Below are 21,787 nucleotides of genomic sequence, written 5' to 3'. Positions count from 1 at the left end.
GGTCCTCTGCATCTCATGGGATGGGGCCTTTGGTTTGTGATTTACATTTAATTTACCTCAGGCTACGTCCTGTGTTGATTAGAAATAGATCTTTAGCCTCAAGCTCTCTACCATAACACAATTTATTCAAGATGATTTAGTTGGTGTTGATCCTGCTTTGAGCAGGGGGTTGGACTAGATGACCTCCTGAGGTCTCTTCCAACTCTAATATTCTATGATTCTAAGATTTCTGTTCAGGGACAGTTGACTCTTGAAAATGTAGTGTTAGACTGAATAAAGCTATTGCAACATATGCTTAATTTACACTGGTATGCAAATCCTCAAGTATTCTAAGTGTTAATAATGTTCCACTTTTTAAAAACTCAAAATAGAATGCAGAATGTCTACAGAGGATTCCTAATAACACATGACTTATCTTACCAACTTGTTTGTACACTGGACTGGAAGAAAAGGAGTTTTTTCCTTAAAATTAGAGACTCATCTATCCACTGAAACAGACAAAGCAAGCAAGTCCCTGTGGTAATTTTTGTTTATGCCCACAAACCATATAACAAAGTCACAACTGGAATTCTTTTCTTTTTGGAAAGTGGTTATCTATTAAGCATAACTGTTTTAATATTTTCAAAATGCTTGAATGTTTTAAAAGCATTGCATATTTTAACAGTTGTTTTCAACTGACAAGTCATTAGGATGGTACAGCATATTCAGTTACATATTCCTCATCAAGTTAGGTAGATTTCCTTGTGTATTACTTGAGTAATTTGGACCATGTCAAAAAAGATACATTAGAAATGGAAAACATATACAGAAGGGCATCAAAAATTATTAAGGGGGTTGGAAATCTTCCATATGAGGAGAGATTAAAAAGACTAGGACTGTTCAGCTTGGAAAAGAGATGGCTAAGGGTGATATGATAAAGGTCTATCAAATCATGACTGGTGTGGAGAAAGTTAATAAGGAAGTATTATTTACTCCTTCTCATAACACAAGAACCAGGGGTCACCCAGTGAAATTAATAGGCAGCGGGTTTAAAACAAACAAAAGGAAGAATTTCTTCACACAATTCATAGTCTACCTGTGGAACTTGTTGCCAGAGGATGTTGTGAAGGCCTGAACTGTAACAGGGTTCAAAAAAAGAACTAGATAAGTTCATGGAGGATAGGTCCATTAATGACTACTAGCCAGGGTAGGCAGGGATACAACCTCATGCTCTGGATGTCCCTACCCTCTGACTGCCAGAAGCTGGGAGTGGATGACAGGTGATGGATCACTCGATGATTGTCTATTCTGTTCCTTCCCTCTGAAGCACTTGGCATTGGCCACTGTCAGAAGACAGGATACTGGGCTAGATGGGCCATTGGTCTGATCCAGTATGGCCATTCTTATGACTAGGAATCTAAGCCTTGCACTACCTGCATTTTTATCAGATTCTCGGCGCATACGGTAGAATGAAAGGAAGAGGCTTGTATAGAACTTTGAAGCTCCTGTATGCAAATGCTCACATTACAAAGTTCCATTCCAAACACATTTTTTAGGTGCTGGTAAGTAGACAAAGGGACTGCATTGCCAATTCTGGTAAAGACAGTTCAAGCTCTTTTGTATTCCTTGCTGCTAATTTCTCTAGCATTTCTCCCAACAGCTTTTCACCTGTGACTTGGATCTGCAGAGTATCCACTCTGATGACTGCCTGCTGTCCATGGATGTAGGCACAGCTTCCTTGTAGCCACTGAATTAGAGACCTTGTTCTTCAAGCAAATCACATTAAGGCCAATAATTTACATAAACATTGGTTGAAGCTGTCTAAAATCTGAACCCAGTCAAATTCGCACAAAGCAAGAATCATTCTCTGAGGCTAGTAAGCCGCCAGGTTACCACAAACACATTTTCCTGAACAATGACAAGGAATCCTTTTGATCCTTAGATCCACAGCTGCTGATCCTGCAAGGTCTGGGATTGCTAACACTATCTACATGGCTGGTGATGAGGGCTTCACAGAACTTCCCACAAGGTGTCTTTTGTCTCAAAGTCTCAGTCATGTTTTGTATCAACGTCTGTGTGAGGTGTCTCCTCTTCGGACATTTAGTACATGTAAATGTATGAGATTTTTATGATTCTATTTAACATTTTAATTTTAACTGGGACTTCCCATTCGGAACCTGCCGTGTCCTCCAAGGAGGAAAATAGGTGAAACATCTATTTTTGTTCGGTGGGAAGATATTTCTCTTTAGTTTTGGGACCTTCTTCTTTCATTTTGCCTGGTTGACTGCCTTGCAGCTGTAGTATTAAAGCACTCGGGGAAAAATCTGAGTGTACGGTTCCCCAGATCATCGCCAGATGCAGAGAGCTTGCCCTCCTTAGAAGCATAGCCAGCAGGAGAAGGGAACTCTTTTGTTGTAGTTTCTCATGAGTGACTGCTGCCCTGTGCAAATGGGGGTGAGGCTGCAATACCCTGACTGGACAAAGACCTTGCCATGGGGCCCTGGGAACCACCTGAAAAGACATCTTCCTGCTTCCCAAGCTCCTTAACTTCCATTTGAGTACTTAAGGAAAGACTTATGAGCATTTGGGGGTTTGCTAAATAAAATATTAAGTTTTTTGAGAACAGAAAGAGACTTCCCACTGCTGAAAAACAAATTAAAACTGAAATTATAATACAATTGTTCAGGATAAGCCAAACTTCCAACTTGTTCAACTGGCAAAACCTGAGGCAGATGCTCATGAGGGGCATGGCTTAGTCTGAAGAGCCCCAGCAACAACACTGGACTGTCTCCAGCTTCCACAAGCAAGACATGTAGCTCATTGTTTATGGCTGATGCCACGTGCTAGAATGATGCATTGCGGTGAGGACTGCAGAAGAAAGGTGCTGAAAACTTGAGTCTAAATGGTTAAAAAAACCCTTTTAGCATTAGAAAAGTAACTGTTATAAAGACTTCCTAAAAATAAAATGATGTGTTTCTGAAATGTATTACATATTCAAGGATCAGTCCACCAACCCTTATGTACATAGCAGTCAATGGTACCACTTACATTGGTAGAAGTTTACTCATGTGAGTAACGGTTTGCTGGAACAGCTCCCTACATTGCAAAGTAAAAAAAAAAAAGCATAACACTGAAGTATAATTGTAACAGGGTAGTTGGCCCCTTAAATGGAATTGGGCCCAGCTCTCCTGTTCCAATCCAGGTGCGCCCTAGTTTGGTGTAATGTCCCTAGAAATTAGAAGTGAGAGACACCCCAAAGGCAAGGGAGAGTTTAGAATGCTGAGTCCTTAGAGAGAAAGAGAGAATCCAGAGTTCTGAGAGGAGAAAGAGCTCAGAGCTTCAGGGAGGGGAGGCCCCTAATACAGGGAGGAGTGGTGCTGGTGAAAGCGGAAGGCAGGAAAGCAGTCAGGGGGTCACCTACAAATGTCCCCAGGCCAGAGAGCCAGAGCTAGAGCCAGATCCAGAGAGAACAGCAGAGGGAGATGCCTGCTGGCTCTTTCAGCAAGAGAGCTGAAGCCAGGGGTCCAGAGAGGGTCGAGTCTGGGGAATGACTGAGGGGTCAGCCCGCTGATATTTCTGGGCAAGTGCTGGAACCCTATCCAGGAAGGAAACAAGGTGGAAACTAGTGGGGTTGGCGTGAAGAGTGGTGAGAGACACCAGAAGCGTTCCTGAAAGTCTAAGAGAGGCGAGAGAGCCTGGAGCTGTACTGGAGTGCAGTGGGATGCCAGAGCTGTACTTAGTGTGTTGATGGACTGTTGGGCCTTGAAAGACTCGATGTTTGCACCGTGCTGGGGAATTCTGGATTATGGTTGTGGGACTTCTGAAATAAATTAACCTTGGAGAAGAGCTATTTATATGTGAAAAGCTTTTGTGGAGTTACTGGGGACTCCATCATGTGAGAGGCAAATGAGGAAGGCAGTCCAGTCATGCCATGGGCTGCTGCAGAAGGGCACACACCCAGGGCCTCCGTATGCCATTATGAAGGAGGATGCAGGCAGGCAATCTGCTCCTGGGCAGAAGACACCAGAAGAGGTAAATCAAGCCAGGCAACCACTTGCACAGCCAACCTGAGGCCACGAGGAGAAGGTGCCTTGAAGGTAGGCTCCCTGCCTTGATTTCCCCTTTCCATGGCCCAGCACGTCCACATTCACAATAAATCACAACTGGGTAGTACAACATCATTGTACAGCATGCAGAAACTATGGCACAAGAACAGCTGGATGAATAATATGTAAGAAATAATTAAAATGGAGCTAGACCATCTCTAGCCCTTGTTTGGTTGTGCAAGGAAGTTAGGATCATCCCCAGGGAGGGGATGGAGACAAGGGACCCATGATGAATTTCACCTTTTCCCCAACTTGATTTCATACTGTCTGTCCACAAGCAAATTGTGATTTTCTCAAATATTTATTATTTGAAATGTTAGCCATGTGACTGGTCATATTGTCACATGGTTGGTTTCTACTCCCTGATCCGAAGAATGCTACTCTCAGAATCAGATTTCTAATACAAATTTTGAATGCTCATCGAAATTGAATATGGTCACTTAGAAAGGGAGGTCTCCGTGTTCATTCCTGGGAGTAATCTCGTTGCATCCAACAAATATTCTAGCAAACATAAAAGAGGTATGAACATCACAACAGGGATTTTGTTAAAAAAAATCAAATATTCAAAAGAGCATTTTTGCAAATTTTTCCTAGCTCCAATCAGCAGTTACCTTGAACTGTTTATTCAGGTAACAAACACTTGAGAAAATCAGAGAATATAAATGATAAGTTATTCTTTAATATTTTTTCAGCCCAAAGTAATAAGCATAAAGAACACACTAAAATGTCTAGCATTTCAAGTTCCACAAAACAAATGAGTTAGATATACCCAAATATTTGGTCAATGATAACAATACTTTTAAAAAATGTTTGTAGGCAAATATTTCTTTCATAACTGAAAATATCTTTTAAAGTAAATTCTAAATCTCCATTCACTGTCAATTATCTTTGTTACTTTGCAAGAATCAAAAAGGCACAGAGCCTCTTAAAAACTCTTTGACAAGGAAAGTACTTAAAGCTCTTACATAACATTTAATTTAGCTGCCCTACTCACTAATCTTGTTTGCTGGAACTCTTTTGGTCTTTTTCAAGGCATTGAATTTCCACTATTATCTGGATTCAAAGGGTAATGTGTGAGGAAAATCAAAATGAACTTCTCCCATTATTAAATTAATCTGCATTAATAAATGAATTTAGGCTAAATTATAATTTTGTTAGTCTATTTATTACTTGGAACCCATGGTATAATCCCTCTTGGAGATATTGTGGTTAAGGCTGATAACATAGTGTGAATGCAATTAATACAAATGTACAAAAGTTAATTGACATATCTTCCCTTTCTATTTGAATGAGTTAATTAAATTTGTCTGCACTTAAAAAGGCCATATTTATTTCTATCAACCAAGGTCATTTTAATTGTATAAGCAAGTTTTAAAAATTTATTATGTTCCAAATGTAACAGCTATTCATGCAGAGTGCAATTAGCAACATAGAAAAGCCTATCCAATCCTGCAAGGAAACGATTTTTTCTCCTTTACCTCATTAATGAAGTCCCCGATATCCCCAGGATGAGGAGCAGCTGATCTGACTGGGTACTGAGGTTCTGCATGGATTGGTCTTTCATCAAGCCGTCTGATCCCCACAGGTTTGATGGCATCTGGTTCTATGGTATCGGGTTGCTGAAGCTGGCTTAAATCATAGTCCTGAAAAGAAGGAAACAAAGAAAATGGGTCCAGAGATTTTTCAACACTTTTTATAGGAAAATAAAATAAAAAGCACACATTCAGCAAAAGACATACCTTGCAAATCATAACATTTATTGAGAATGATTCTGTAGGTATCCTAATGGAAATTTGCCATTTACATTCATGAATAATGAATAAAACCATCATTTCTTTTATACTCTGTGTCTACCTTCACAATACCATGTCAAATGTCTATATCCCATCAGCTTTGTAGTGCAGCTCATCAATTTTCCACTGAGAAACAAATATTTAGAGTAGCACTAAACAATTTGCCTAGTAAATGCTGATTTACAGCATGTAGCACAAATGCCAAATCTGACTTGTATTTTTCAAACCAAATAAATGCCAGACACACTCATTCTGAGACATACGCAAGTGCAGAGTGCTGCAGTTTTATAATAACTTCAAAGACTGAGTTTAAGACTGCTTGCTGATTTCATGTGGCTTCTATAACAGGAAAGCTAAAGGGGGAAAATGTCATGAAAAGTACAAAGCTTCTCAGATTTGGCTTTAATTCTAAGCACTTTCTGGAGATTACTCTTGGATCTGATCGTTAAGTACTCGATTCTGCAGATCCAGAACTCTGGCTGACTGGTGACACTAGCATAGCATTATGAATTCCATGTCAACGGAAGAGAAAAAAAACTTTAATTAGTTAAATATCTATAGATTTAAGATATAAATCCCCATCCTGGGCTGCATCTGAATAGTGCCCAGCAGCTGGATGCCAGTCCAGTCCCTGGTATATAAGTAGCATAACTTCAAGGCTGCTCTACATTATGCCTGCTGGCCACTGCCCCACGGGTCATTCCAGCAGCCAGGGGTCACCCGGCCACTCACTCCCACATTTTCTGAGACATGCCTCCTATTCTGGGACTTGGGTTGTGAGGAGTGTAGAAGCTGATGTGGTGGTCCCCTGTATGGATGAACTCCTCATGGAGCTGGATCCATTGGCTTTCTGGATGCTTTGCACACTGAAGTGGGGATCAGGATCTGGCCCATGAATCTTTAGATCAGGACTATGCCATGTCTGGCTATCATCTGAATTAAATATAAAGATTGTTTTTTAAAATTATGGTCCTGAAGGTACTTTCAGAGGAAGATGTAAGGAGTTAAACCATGCCAACTGTATTTATTGGAAATGTTAAATGATATTATGGGATTTTTAACATTACTCTTCTACATAGAATTGGCCTAGTAAAGATTATAATTTATAATCGGAGCTCTCTGTATGTAGTGGGTCTCATTAAAGGCACTTGAGAAAATGTGACATAGGTTGTTTTTGAAAATGTTACTTTGTGACCCTCAGAAGATGACTAATAAAAGGGGTTGTGCAGATGGGGTTGGTGGACAGGTCTGCTGATAGCAGTAAAATTTGTTTGAGAGAATTGTTAACAAATGGTCATTTGCACTCTCCATCCCAAAAATTGTTACTGTTCCTCAGCTTTGGGATTGAGACCTTTTGATGGCCACAAATATGTAGTTAAAAAAGGTGGAACAGCATTGATGAGCTCAGGGAATGGAATTGCATACATTTAAAGTTTATTGCCTGTTTTTTAATTAGCTGGTAAACTCTTCCTCTTTAAAGTGCTCAATACACAAAACAGAATAATAAAGCAGTCTCTACTAAATAGTATGTGTGGTCAATACAATGTAAGCACTGATGAAAGGTATACAAAAGGAAGAAAGAGCTTTTCATCCTTTTCATTCTTTCCCTCCATTAAGTAAAATAAGCCAAAATGTCACTATCAGAAAATTCAAGTAGAGGCAAAGCAGAATTTAGATTTAAATTTTAGAAAATTATGAAAACAGACTCTAAGTATACTTCCCACACCCGCACAAATGTGGAAAACGTCAGAGTACTCAGCATTTCATGAGGACACACTTGAGAAAATATGGTTAATAATCAATTTAATACAACTGTGAGACCCTCTCTGATCATTTAATTTTTATAATGATGTTAAAAAAAGGCATTTTTTGAACAACAATCATACAGCAATACAACAACAGACAAGTCAGGAACAATAATTTAAATATGTTAGGGCTCTTTTTTTTGTAAGTTTCTAAATATTCCTGGTCTCTACAACTATGGAGGTTACTCCCTTTTGCAAGTGGGTACTACTAATGCCAAGTTTGTCTTTACACAGCCACCTAGACCTGTTGGTTCCCAGGGCTCAGTCTATGATACTCCCCTGCCTTGTTTTCCAGCTGTGGAAACTGGTCTCACAAGAATGTCATTATCAGGGATGGCATGGAACATTCACCAAGGTACATATTGTGCCTATTATCAGCATATATTATTCTCTGATACCATTAAAACATCATTAAAATCAATACCTACTATATATACATATATCAGTGAGCCATGTGCAGGATCCTAACCACTCCACCAAAATAATTCTAAATTGGCCCAAAGCCACACAAGCAGCATTTCCAACTACTTGTCCAGCCTGTTGCTATAGACAGCAACACTTCACGACCAGAATGAGGAAAGAGATGGGCTCTACACTTTGATCTGGAGTTCTGGGAGCTGCGGACGGCCGTGCCTGCGGACAATCAATGTAAACACTGTCTCGCAGCCCACCAGCGGATTATCCTGATGGGCTGCGTGCAGGCCGCAGGTTGCCCACCGCTGGTCAGGTAGGTTACCTTCGGGCATACCCTCAAAATGATCACTTGGCCCCCTGCTTGTTTCGGGTTGAGCCCAACTGAGCAGACGGTGGAGGAGCGTGGTTTGGACAGCGTTTATGGTCCTTGGCTTTCTTGTGAGGCAAGTCCTGCCAAGGTTGGCTCCCTATGAGGCTACTGTGGCTTGAACTGCTTATGTGTCTGGCCTGGGACATAAAGCCCCAGAGTTTTCAGGGTGGTTTGGGAGTCCTTTAAACCATGCAGCTTGCTGTCTGTCTGTTCTGCAAACAGGGCCTGGCCGTTGAAGGGAAGGGTCGTGTATCAACTGCTGAGCCTCGCTAGATAAGCCAGAGATGAGCAGCCAGGAAGCCTGCTGCATGGAGATGGCGGAGCCCATGGAATGGGTGGCACAGTCTGCCGTGTCAGACGCTGCCTGGAGGGCCGCCCTGACTGCGGCCGTGCCTTCACCGAGGATCGCTCAGAATTCCTTCCAGGATCCTTCAGGAAGGGAACCCTCGAACTTGGCCATGGCCTGCCACATGTTAAAGTCAGAGCGGCCCAGGAGGGCCTGGTGGTTGGCCACTCTCAATTGCAGACTGGAAGATTAATAAACTTTGTGTCCAAAAAGATCAAGGCTCCTTGAGTCTTTGTTTTTTGGGGTAGCACATGCCCCGTCCCCAGGCTGAGTTCCGTTCGGAACTCACAAAGACTCTAAACTACTACTAAGGGTAACTAATTCAACTACTAACTATATACAACTAAACTACAGGTTGTGCAAGTTCACAAGAGAACAGTTAACACTAGTCGAAGCAGCAGACGTTCCAGCACCGTTACTGGTGGCAAGAAGGAACTGAGGGTGGGGGGAGCGGGCAGCACCCCTTATACTGCACCATGCGGGCACCACTCCAGAGGGCGCCAGAGCTGGTCTCCTACGGATACTACTGAGGGAAAAAATTCCAGCACTGGTGCATGTGGTGAGCACACACACTTAATATGGAATGAATATGAGCAAGCACTCGAAGAAGAACCAGCAGGACTAGAACCTGGGATGTTCTTGGCCAGTGATACTTCTGCATTGCCATTGGAAGCTTGGGCTGGGTTTATGCTGGAGGACCCTGTGAAGCGAGGCTCTTCAGGAAGTACCGCTCTGCATGGCCTGATTGGCAGCCCCTCACAGCCCACTAGTTGGTTTATGCTGGTATACTGGGAAGCCATCATGGGGAGCTGTTTGAGCAATATTTCAGACTGCCTGCTTGCTTCTAGACCTTTCTTTGCTATACATCCTAGACTTTCGATTCTGACCCTAATTTGTCCCTAACTCTGCTATTTGCTTGCTGTCTACAACTTGGGGCCTGACACTAACTTCCTGGTATCCTGACCTAACATGACGCCACTACTCATCTCCCGACTGCAATTTCGTAGCTGACCGGTGCCCACAAGCCACCCACAGCCCAGCCCTGACACTAGGCAGCTCTTGCACTGGATCAGATACAAAAAGCTATATCTCCTTCCCAACAATCTCCTAGGTCAGGCTCATTGCAGTACCCCTTTGTACTGTGCCAGTATTGTGCCAACCAAATTATCAGACCAGATCTCCATAATATAATCCTAGATGATTACATTATACAATCAACTTGAAAAAAATATTACCTTTTAATAGGAAATATTTTGCCTATTATTGCTGCTAAATACTGAAATAAGTTTGCTAAATATATGATTTCTCACTGTTTTTCAGTTTGTTCTCTTGGTGCATTTGGTGACACTTTGTATATTCTCACTTTCTTATACATATATGAGACAGGAAGCTCAGGTTGCCTTTGGTATTGTTTCTCAGCCTCACTGAAAATACCCTTGTAAATATTAGCGCTGAAGCAGAAAAATCTTAATTTTTCCCCTTTCTTTTTTTAAAGAAAGGTATAAAGAAAAAAAATCTGGACATATTATTGAAAGGGTGCGCTAACAGAAACTTGAGATTTTTGAATTAGGCTATTTAAAAAAAAATAAAGTAGACAATAGCCCTTTAAATCATGAGTGGTGATGACTTTGCTATGGACAGCTCTGAGGGGAGATGTGGGTCACTGTTAGATCCTGCCCTGCATTCCTGAACCCAGACACCGGATGAGACAGGTATTAAATGTCAACAAATTGGCCAAGCTCTAGAAATTAACCACTTCCTAACTAGGAGGTGGGTAAAAGGGTTCAAAACCCCAAAGTTGATTCCTTTCTGGATCTCCACCTCCATAGAACCTGGAAGCACATACCAAATTTCTCAACTACCAGAATAAGATAAAATGCCATTTTACAATCCCCACCAATTACTCATCCAAGAGTATACCCCACTCCAAACAGAGAGGTTCCTCCCCTATTCCCTTGACATATGCCTAAACAACTTCCTCCTGACACTACAGAACAATTGTCCCCCACCAGTCCTTACTCCTAAATTGAAAGCCTCTCCCCTTTCATGGTGTAAGATAGCTGTAATCCAATCTCAACCTTCCTTCCAAAGACTTAGGTCAGTGAGTACCAAAACCTGACTGTAGGAAACTGGGGAAGGCCCCCTGGATATGCTCACTTGTCTCCAAAGGGGTAAGTAAACATATACAAATAAAAAAAGCTTCAACTTCTCCCACAGCAACAAAACACTCTCCCTCAGCAGTTCAATTACATGAAGACAGTAGTCTTCTCAGCAGTCTAAGAGAGTGTTGTCACTGTAATTTCTCCCTGGCTAATATCTTCATTACAAATACCACTGAAGGACAGGAGACTGGGTTGGGGGCGCACCCACCTGAAGGCTCTTTCCCATCATGGCAATGAAGGGAAGAGAAAGGAGCAACTCTCTACTGAGCAGGTGAAACTTTCCTTCTTATAACAGCATTATGGGATCAGGTCTTGATCACTAATTGGGGGCAGGAAAGGTCTCACCATTGGGTCTCTGCAGAATCCCAGCAGGAGAGTGGTGCTCAGTGGCCACTACACAGATGCTTTGAGCCCCTCCAATTTATTTTGCTTTGGACAGCGGGCAGACCTTTTTCTGGAATAGATACGTCTAACGTATGTGCTGTATTCAGGAACAGCTGTATGATCCCAGGAGCCCACCTATATTTAAACTTAATAGGTCCTTAAATCAGGGAAGTAAGGTAAACTACATTAAAGATGTATCTAGAAATACTCATTTGATGGTTATTAGAGTCTGTAATGCTATCATTATAAGGGAAAAAGCATGTACAGTGCGCATATAGTTTCTCTGTCTCACAACTGGCTGACAACTATCTCTGACTGATAACTGAATGAAAAATATTTGAAAGTGGTTTAGTTTAACAAATGGCACTGTCTGCAGTGAATATTATCTCTTATGTAATTTCAAGGACCAACAACTGACCTTCTAATAAGTATGTGACACTACTGCTTGTGGGAAAAAAAACTAATTATACCAAGGAATATATAACTGGAAACTGGGTTTCAGTAAAGTAAAGTATCAGAGGGGTAGCTGTGTTAGTCTGGATCTGTAAAAAGCAACAAAGAGTCCTGTGGCACCTTATAGACTAACAGACGTATTGGAGCATAAGCTTTCGTGCGTGACGAAGTGTATTCACCCACAAAAGCTTATGCTCCAATACGTCTGTTAGTCTATAGGACTCTTTGCTGGGTTTCAGTAAGTGCATCAGGAATACAATAAAAAGTACTTTTATGCAACATCCTCCATACTAAGCATCTCAAAATGATTTACAGATAGGAGAAATTTTACCATTCATAAAAAACCCAAATCAGGTGTATTTGAAGGGAATCCAATTACAATGTATCAGTTCTCCTAAGTAAAACTTAAAGATTGGACTGCTGCCATGCATATTTAAATTATACAGATAAGCACACATTATATAGGTGATAGTGTTAAGCAAAGTATAAGGTTATATTCCCAAATGTAATGTGTGAAAGCGGACACGGTTGCACTGATTGGGGCAAAGCAAGTATTTGATACAGCTGTGCAATTCAAATTGGAACAAAACAAAATAATAGGAAATATTTTGATATGCTCAGTACTTGAAAGCTGTTAAGAGTTTGGAAGATTGTAGCTCTGAAATTGGCCAAATTATGCCTTATCCTGTCTACATGTCTTGGAGTGAAAGAGGGAACAAGTCTAGCAGCTGAGGGGGAGGTTGTACAATTCAATAGGATGGAGCCATTGCCCTCTCTTCCCCCAGCATATACCTACAGGGGAATGTCTCATAAGTGCAGGCTACATCTTTGCAACAAGGGTAGCAAGAGGCACTGTGCTGGGACCCCTGGAAGTATACTCATAGTCAGACCAAACGTCCATCTAGCCCAATATCCTGTCTTCCAACAGGTGCTCCAGAGGGAATGAACCGAACACCTAATCATTAGTGATCCATCCCGTTGCCCATTCCCAGCTTCTGGTAAACAGGGGCTAGGGACACCATTAACATGCCACAGTTAACATGCATCCTTCCACACTACTCCAGAGAAGAAGGTGCTTCTCGTGCCACAAAGTTCCACCATGCATACATCTATAATTTAATTTAACCTAATTAGAGAAATGCACAGCAAAACACTGGCATCTTTCAAGATTAAGTTTCCTCAAAGAGGATTTTTATATACCATGTTTTTTCTTAATGTGGAAGCAATGTCCTCGCTCTGAAGGTAATTTTAAAAAATGCTAAAAGGCAATGCCTGTTGTATTTGATTGTGGCTAGAAGCAGCTAAAAATGGGTAGGTAAACCTGACAGAGTATTATTAGTATCTTCAGACTGGGTAGTGTCCCTTCTGTCTGAATTGCAGGTTTGTGCAGACTCCCGATGAACGGGGCAGCTACGACCTTCTCTTCCTGTTCTGGACCAGCTGCTCTGGTTGTATTTGAATGTTAAGATATTTACTTAAATCATTATCAAGAGTTTAACAGATTTTTGTTGTGGTACAGTGAATTATACTGTGTGTAATTAGATAACTGGATCTGGTCTACATGAATATGTATCATAACTGCACAAGCCAGATTCTCAATCAAGTGAACGGGCTAGCAACCTCTGTAAAAATACAAAACAGTGCACAAGTAGGGCCAATTTTTCAAGATAATGCTCAGATCCATGAATAAACTCATAAGAGTTCAAATACGACTGTCCACAATTCCTGTGACTGTGTGCATAAACTGCATGACTGCATACACAAATGTCTAGTTGGCCACCTGACTAGCTATTTTCAGATACAATTACCCAAGCTGCATGCATAGCCAAATAACTGTGTGTAATCACAGCTGCCTTTTATTTTAAATGTAGGACTTTTAGAAATTATACCCAGACACTCCATATTGCAATTTGATTTGACCAATCTCTAAGGCTCAGACCCATTCACTAGAAGAACTGTCAATTTCAGCAGAATTTGTCTGCTGTTGCACCCACTTAGCTTAAGTTACCTCTTAAATAATATTAAAACACCCTCAAACCCTAACCTGGGAGGGAATTTACACTGAAAATATTGGCCTCGATCCTACAAGGTGTACTTGCAGGCTGAATCCTAGACTGGCTCAAGTCTCTAGTCTCTAGGGAGTGCAGTGATCTACACAGGTGGTGCAGTTTTGCAGGAGTGCTGCTATTTATGAAAAGCTGTATCTGCACCAAGAGTTGATGGCTTTTTTTATTTGCCATTCACTTTTCTGTTACTTTCTGCTGCTTTGTTTTTTCCCATTCGTTTTTATCATCAATCTACCTGGAGCACTACAACTTTATAATTTCCTAAGATAACCAAGGAACCAGCTATCATTTTTTATTAATAAAAAGTGAAAGTTAAACCCAAGCTGCAAATAAAGCTCTATACAAGGCCCCAGATTCTAGATAGGATAAAATATATTGCAATGATTTTTGTAATGGAATTAAGAAAACATTACCTTTTATATAATGAGGTAATGGTTCACAAAGGAATGAAAATAATTCCTGCACATGAGCACTGTATGTAATCATTCAGAAAACAAAGTAAAAAATTTTAATACGCAAAATTTGATCCCAGTAGGAATTTCCTTTTAATGATAATAATGAAGATGCCTACTGGCTTACAACAGTTAGTTTATTCATTATCATTAAGAACTCGATATAAAATTAATGCCAATCTTATATAACACAAAACAAAGGTTAAATGATGAAGGAAAATGATCTGATAAGCTCTTTTATGTCACTTTCTGATAGGAAGGTGAAAATAAAACATGATAGTTTACACTTTGATAAGGTAAATAAGCAATATCTTAATATATAAGAAAAATACCAGTAGAGTCCACAGCACAAAACTGATCAGGTCTTAAGATCTAGGTATCTATGAATAGATTACTTAACATTTCCTTAAGTATATTTTCTTTTGGTATATTAAAGAAGAGAGCAGAAAGAGTCAAAGGCTGGCTGGATAAACTCAGAGGGCTACTCAAATATAAAGCATATTTCACTAATTAAGTGCTGGAACAAGTTTGTTCTTCTAATTGTCAGGAATTATAAATAAGTTTGATCATTCTGTAACATGCCAAATACTTTATGTGCAATTTAGAAATTAGATCCATTCTTGCACAAGTTCATTCTGTTTTTATTTTTAATCTTCTGATTATCACCTCTAAAATAAATATTACTAAGTATAATAATGCCAGTGAATGATTTCTGTCTCTCTCTCATACATAAAATAATTCTTATAATCAAAATGATGACAAACATCTGAGCTGTGGGCTTTCTGAATAGTTTTTGAATAAGAGTGTCTCTTGTAGAGAACTAAGATCTTAAGGGAAAATATACTCAGAAAAATCTTAACATTGACTTAGAAACTCTTGGAATGAAGAGGGTTGTAGGCAAGATAAAAATATAAGTCTAAAACAAGAGGTCCAAATCCTGCAGCACATATGATGAGTAGCACTTACTCACTTAAGCAGTCCTACTGACTTCAATGGACCAACTGCATAAATGCTATTCAACAGGAATAAGGATTCCAGAATTGGTCTCAGAGTTAATAGGAGATTTGAGTATCAATGTATGTAACATACTAAAGAAAAATTGTTATATAACCTAAAACAATGAGACAATAATGGAACGATTCAATGCTGTTTGGTCAACATTTACTTTGACATCCAAGTGTAACATCCCAGTGGCTCCATGTAAATCACATCAGTGTCCTGATTTATATTTTAAAATGAATTACTGATGTTCATTGGTTGTGAAAGATATATATATATCAACTGTGTTGCACGCATGTGCTAAGTGCATTAACACTGAGTCAACATAAGGTTTTGATATTTAGAGCTGACTGTAGTGGTTACAAATTGAGTGCACATCATGTCAAGGGAGAGCATTACAGTGTCAGTCATTTGTCTATTGCACCTATCACATTTACTAACTATGGCAACCTCAGAGTCAGGTAATCCGTTCATAATCAGTGCTGTCATTGGTGACTACAGAACTTGTCTAAAGCCTAAACTAGATATGTAAATCCAGGAGATAAGTATGAGATAATATTCAGATTGCAACGATTTTCATTCCCTATAAAAATGTTGGGCTAGATCCTCAGCTTTTGAAGTCAATAGAACTATACCAATTTACACCAGCTGACAATCTCGCGTCTTGTACTCAATTGACCGTATCAACAAACATTGTAAAATAAACACCTCCTCCCCTCACCCCAAGAGTCAACAGCTGTCTTCAGTACTTAGGAGATGCTTTATACCCATCTTAAATGGAACATCACCTCTTTATGCCGGGCAGTCTCTCTTGCCAATCTAAATGTATTTGCCTATGATACAGCGGTGATATTGTCTGACATCAGAAGGATGTATCTGTTGATGTGCTGGCCATGGTAACCTTCACACTCATCTCTAGCCCTCTGCCTACCACAGGACAAGTCAGCGCTGAAGGGACAGAAATCATGCCCCTCGCCAGTGCTGGGACATAGGGAGAAAGTGCAATATACGCAGAATCTGTAATACAGATTGTAATACAAGGCTATCGCTGCCTTGCTTTTAAAAATCAGAATGACCAAATATTGCCACAGAACCATCACTATTATGTACAAGATGTAAAACTGAAAATAACATTGATTCTGCCCTCAATGCTAATCTGAAAGAAATTTCTATTAACTAGAGAAAGAACCAACGTTTAGTTTGTATTCAAATACTGCCAGTCACATCCCATCCCATCAAATACCATTGTAAAAATCTCAAACATCAAATAGCATAAGGCAGTGTTTCTCAAACTTGGGATGCTGCTTGTGTAGGGAAAGCCCCTGGCGGGGCGGGCCGATTTGTTTACTTGCCGCGTCCGCAGGTCCGGCTGATCGCGGCTCCCAGTGGCCGCGGTTCGCTCTCCAGGCCAATGGGAGCTGCTGGAAGCAGCGCGGGCTGAGGGACGTACTGGCCGCCACTTCCAGCAGCTCCCATTGGCCTGGAGCAGCAAACCGTGGCCAGTGGGAGCCGCGATTGGCCAGACCTGCGGACGGGGCAGGTAAACAAACCAGCCTGGCCTGCCAGGGGCTTTCCCTACACAAGCGGTGTCCCAAGTTTGGGAAACACTGACATAAGGTATTCATTCACATGACTTGTGAATGAGAGCCGTAGTTGGACACAACATCCAAAGGCAGCCAGTCATGCCACTGGTTACTGAAAACTCCATTTTGATTCTTTGTAGGAGGACAGTGAGATGGTGACACACGTCTTTCGGGAATTTTGCAACGTTTGCAATAGCAGCTCAGAAAAAAAAAAGACTGCATGACTGGTAATAAAAGAACATCTCACAGTAATTCAATTTCAAATTGCACTACAACAACTATTTAATGAATTAATTGACATTTCTATGGCACTGATCACCATATCTGAGCACTAAATTGAACGACATGTAATTCAAGTGCCCCAAGGTGCATGAGGGAAAAATTTAAAAATGTCACATGCATCATTAGCTGTTCAAAAATGTATACAGCTTAAACAATTTTTAAATGACTAGGATGCAAAAATAAATAAAGTGTTAAAAAGCCATTGGCTGGGGAAACATATATTGCTGTTGAAATATGCAGTGCTTTCACTGAGCTGTGACAGAAGGTTTGAACATGGAACCTTATTCTGCTGTGGAAGACAAGGTTTGGTTTGATTCCTCAGTGTTCTGGAATCATATTATTGCTTTCCAGCAAAGCTTTTTGCTCAGTCAATCCTGACATTTTTGGCCTAAAGTTAATATTGATAAAAAGCATTTTCTCTGTCATTCACTGGTCACTTGTGGATGTGGAGTAACAATACAATTTTTCCTTGGTTTAATTTCACACTGGATTGACCTTAATCGTACTAAAAGGGCGGCAGTTTTCTCTAGGAGGCCTTATTTTGAAAAGAGACTAGAACTGCAATTTCAATTGCTATTCTGAAAGTGTTGAAAATATGGGAGCTAGCAGAAGAAAGCTCCCTTACTATCGTTTATGGCAAAGGCATAAACATTAAGAAATGGCTAATGGCTAACGTCTATCGTTTACAATGTTGTACAGGTAACTCTGCATCTGCAATACCTTGCTATGCTCAGTGGCAGATGTGACTGCTACTTGCAGGGAACTTGTTGGGACATTTCAAACATGCATTTCCTATATCTACATTTTCCATTACACTGTACAAAAAGAACTACGAATGCCTATTACCCAGTTAAACTCAGATGGAACTCTAGATTTTACATGGTAAAATGTCTTATTGGAGCCCTTCCTTTCCCCACTCCCCTGAAGCCCCTCCCTACCTCAGTATTTGAGTGTACATTTTGGTTAAGAACCTAACACTACTTAATAGAACTCTGCAGTGACAGGCCTTTGTGTATGAGCCACATGAGGTATTAACCCCAAGATTTATCTTCAGGAGGTGTCCATGGGGTCATGCCCCAAATCCCTTAATTTTATAAAAATATCCCTCAGCCTTCTTGTTTGCAGGTATGAACCTTGACGCAGTGGGAGACAAGGAGACTCTCCCTCCTTTCCCAGCTGTTATCATTTGCAGCTCCTTCTTCTACCACATGTTCAGTACTCAACACTGGTAAGAAAGCTCCATCTATGGAGGGTATGCACATTCACCAGAAATATGTCTACCTGTCCCAGCATCCTGGTATTCCAATGATGGTGCTTCCAGAGGTGGAGGGGAGGTGGATGCATCCAGTGCCAACTTGTAATCATATCATAGGGCAGCATTCTCCTTTGGGGATGGAATACCCAACACCCTCTTCCTTGATACGCAATTGAAATGTAAAAGGTTTCTAATCTGCTGCTCCAGCACTGGCCAATCTCTGAATAGCTAGTATTTACAAAGGACTTTTCATCCACAAGAACCCCAAAGATTTTTACTGACTTTAAAATATAGGAAGCATTCACATACCACTGAAATACAGTGATGTTCAGAGTGGAATGCATTAGCCATTCTGCACCCGTGACATTACACAACAGTATTTTAGAGAGGTAGTGAAAAACACCATTTAAAAATTGAAATGACAGGGTATTTTAATTTTCTTTTAAATGTAATTACCCAAGTTGGAATTTGGCCAGAATGTGAAGGGAAGCTTAATGCCTATAAGTGGACAAGATACTGGTTTTGTATTTCATGCAAAAAGCAGGAGTTGGACACCTGTAAAACTGATGAGACCTCACTAGAAAACAGTGTCTGCTTTCAGGATTCTATTTATTACTCAGCATGTGTATAATTCATTGCAAGAACTGGCTATGTTATATAATGTGGTAATAGAAAAGAAGATCTATTGCACCTTCAGGTCTAAACCCACATATTAGAAGCACTAACCACATTTCTCACCTGGTCTTCTTCTCCACCACCTTCTTCATCATATTTCAGAATATTGTCCCTTACGTCATCTTCTGGATCTATCAACAGTTGTTTGGCCTGACGCTCCTTATCGCGGCGTTTCATCCATACTACAAACATCAAAACTAGAACTAGATTGGAAAGGGGGAAGACCAGAAACAAAAACATTACTACTCTCCACATTATACCATAGTTTACACCTTATGAAAATCACCCCCTTTGATATTAAATCAGAATTCTACACCATGACATGGTTTTGAGTAAGAGATTTCACTGAATTATTTCAGTAGCTGAAAAACACTGTATCTCACAATCCATACACTAATTATCCAGGATCTGAGGCATATATAATGACCTGACTCTGGAAGTACAGCCAAAGAAAAGGGAGCAAAAGTAGTTTTAAGTTAGAGGTAGCTTTAAACCTAGGGGCTACTCTACTTTATGATGGCTTTGAGTGTCCACAGGTGGGTCACTCCAACCGCCCAGAAGAGCCAGAGATTGGAGTGGTCTGGCCAGATTTCACCTCCCTTCAATCTACCTCCTCCCCCCTGCCAGAATACCTCTCCTTCTTGGGGTTGTGTGGGGTGAGGGCAGTGTGTAACTGATCAACTAGCCCTACAAGACCTGATGAAGTTCCCTATGCATGTGGTATTTGCTGGAAGATGATTAAGCCACCTTTCTGGCCCCTCTTTGCTTGCTGAATTAGTATAGTAAAAGGGATGCAGCAGAGTCCAGAAATAGGATTTCCATATTATATTAATTATCGTACAGAGAAACTGTGTTAAAAAACTATTGTTAAGGCTGCAAAGTTAAGCACTCAACAGTTGGGATGTTTCAGAAAATGAAGGAACTTTGACTTTTCTAATCTTATTTGTAAGGGCAGTGTGCATAGTTTCGTTTTCTGAAGTTGAGAAGTGTTCTCTCAAAATAAAAAAAATAGTTTGTATAAACTCATATGACAAAGATGGCTGCACACTGCTGATGACTCATGGGCTGAAGTCCTAGGTATCCTCTCAAAGTGTTGGATTATCTCTGGTCTCTCTCAAGGAGGACGTCACTCACTAGTGAAGGCTCAGTGGAAATGTGAAACAGACTATAGTTATTTTACATAAAAACACTCTTAGAGCTAAATTCAGCTCTCAGCTATGTTAGTCTATCTCCAAATTATTTCCACTGACTTCAGTGGAGTTACTCTGATGTAACAGTTCAGAACTTAGGACCTAAAATGGCACTTCCCCTCTGAAACATAGAATATCAGGGTTGGAAGGGACCTCAGGAAGTCATCTAGTCTAGCCCCCTGCTCAAAGCAAGACCAATCCCCAGACAGATTTTTACTCCAGTTCTCTAAATGGCCCCCCTCAAGGATTGAGCTCATAACCCTAGGTTTAGCAGGCCAATGCTCAAACCACTGAGCTATTCCCACCCTCACGCTGACCCCCAGTGCTTTTGTGTTTTCTGTTTGGTGGGACTCAATTGTGCCTTTAAGGCACAGCCCTGCATTGGGGGCATTACAGTGTTGCATCACTCCATGAGCAGTGCTAGGAATTTTGTCTGAATGAGGAAGAATGCCTCCCAGAGCCTGTGTGTGTGCAGCAAGTGCAACCACTGCTTGCTAACTCCTGCACTTGGTGGAGCTTACTACACTGCCCCCAACTGCATGGCTGTCCAACTCTACTAATATTAGTTGGACTTCACATAATGCTTTTCATCTATAGATCTCAGATAACTATTACAAAGATGGAGAAACTAACAAATAGGTTAAGTGATTTCCCCAAGATCAGAGGGACCGAGACAGTAAGAGAACCTAGGTCGCCTGGCTCCCAATCCTGTACCCTAGCCACTAGATCAAGCCGCTTCCCTGTGATTTAGAAATTAATAATTAATTGTTGTACAATCTTTTAAATTTCTTATCATGATACTGGTGTTTCAGTTCAGAAGTATTTAACAGAATGTTAGTTCTAGTTAGGATGATATTCTCTGTAATTGCTGCATTTCTCATCAAAATAAGCAGCAAAGAATCCTGTGGCACCTTATAGACTAACAGATGTTTTTGCAGCATGAGCTTTCGTGGGTGAATACCCACTTCTTCGGATGCAAGAAGAAGTGGGTATTCACCCACGAAAGCTCATGCTGCAAAAACATCTGTTAGTCTATAAGGTGCCACAGGATTCTTTGCTGCTTCTAGAGAACCAGACTAACACGGCTACCCCTCTGATAAAACACCTTAAGATCAGAAATACTTAGACCTAGCTCCAGTTAAGCAATGACTTGAACACCAATCACTTGTTCCAACAATACAGGGTCACAAACCTGTTTCCTAGCCAAGACTGCAAAATAGGATGCACACTGCGGGCAAGAATGATTTAGACTGAGTTTCATAATGAGATGATTCAGAGAGATTCACTGGTGAGAGAGACTGAGCTCTGAAGTTGTATATTATTTATTTATACAGTGCCACAACAGTTCATGGCACATCATATGCTCTGAAGAGTTACAGTCTTTGACTTTGATCCAGAAGTCTGAGCCATGAGGATGCATGGTACAGGGTCAACTTGAACAGATCAGTTTGCGAGGCCTAAGTTTAGGCTTGG

General features: G+C 40.7%; 1 protein-coding gene across 1 annotated transcript in view; it reads right to left on the bottom strand.

Annotated features, from left to right (window-relative positions):
* Positions 1–21,787, bottom strand: part of CDH2 (cadherin 2) — a 185,998-nt gene that overhangs the window by 5,932 nt on the left and 158,279 nt on the right. The window contains exons 14-15 of the mRNA XM_045006439.1: positions 19,188–19,327; positions 5,564–5,728 (exon numbers count right to left, since the gene is read on the bottom strand). Of these exons, the coding sequence (XP_044862374.1) occupies positions 5,564–5,728; positions 19,188–19,327 (305 nt within the window). The remainder of the gene's footprint in view (positions 1–5,563; positions 5,729–19,187; positions 19,328–21,787) is intronic.

This window comes from Mauremys mutica, chromosome 2 (assembly GCF_020497125.1).
Source record: "Mauremys mutica isolate MM-2020 ecotype Southern chromosome 2, ASM2049712v1, whole genome shotgun sequence".
Taxonomy (NCBI): domain Eukaryota; kingdom Metazoa; phylum Chordata; order Testudines; family Geoemydidae; genus Mauremys; species Mauremys mutica.
Note: the sequence above shows the minus strand (reverse complement) of the source record. Positions and strands in the feature narration are given on the sequence as shown.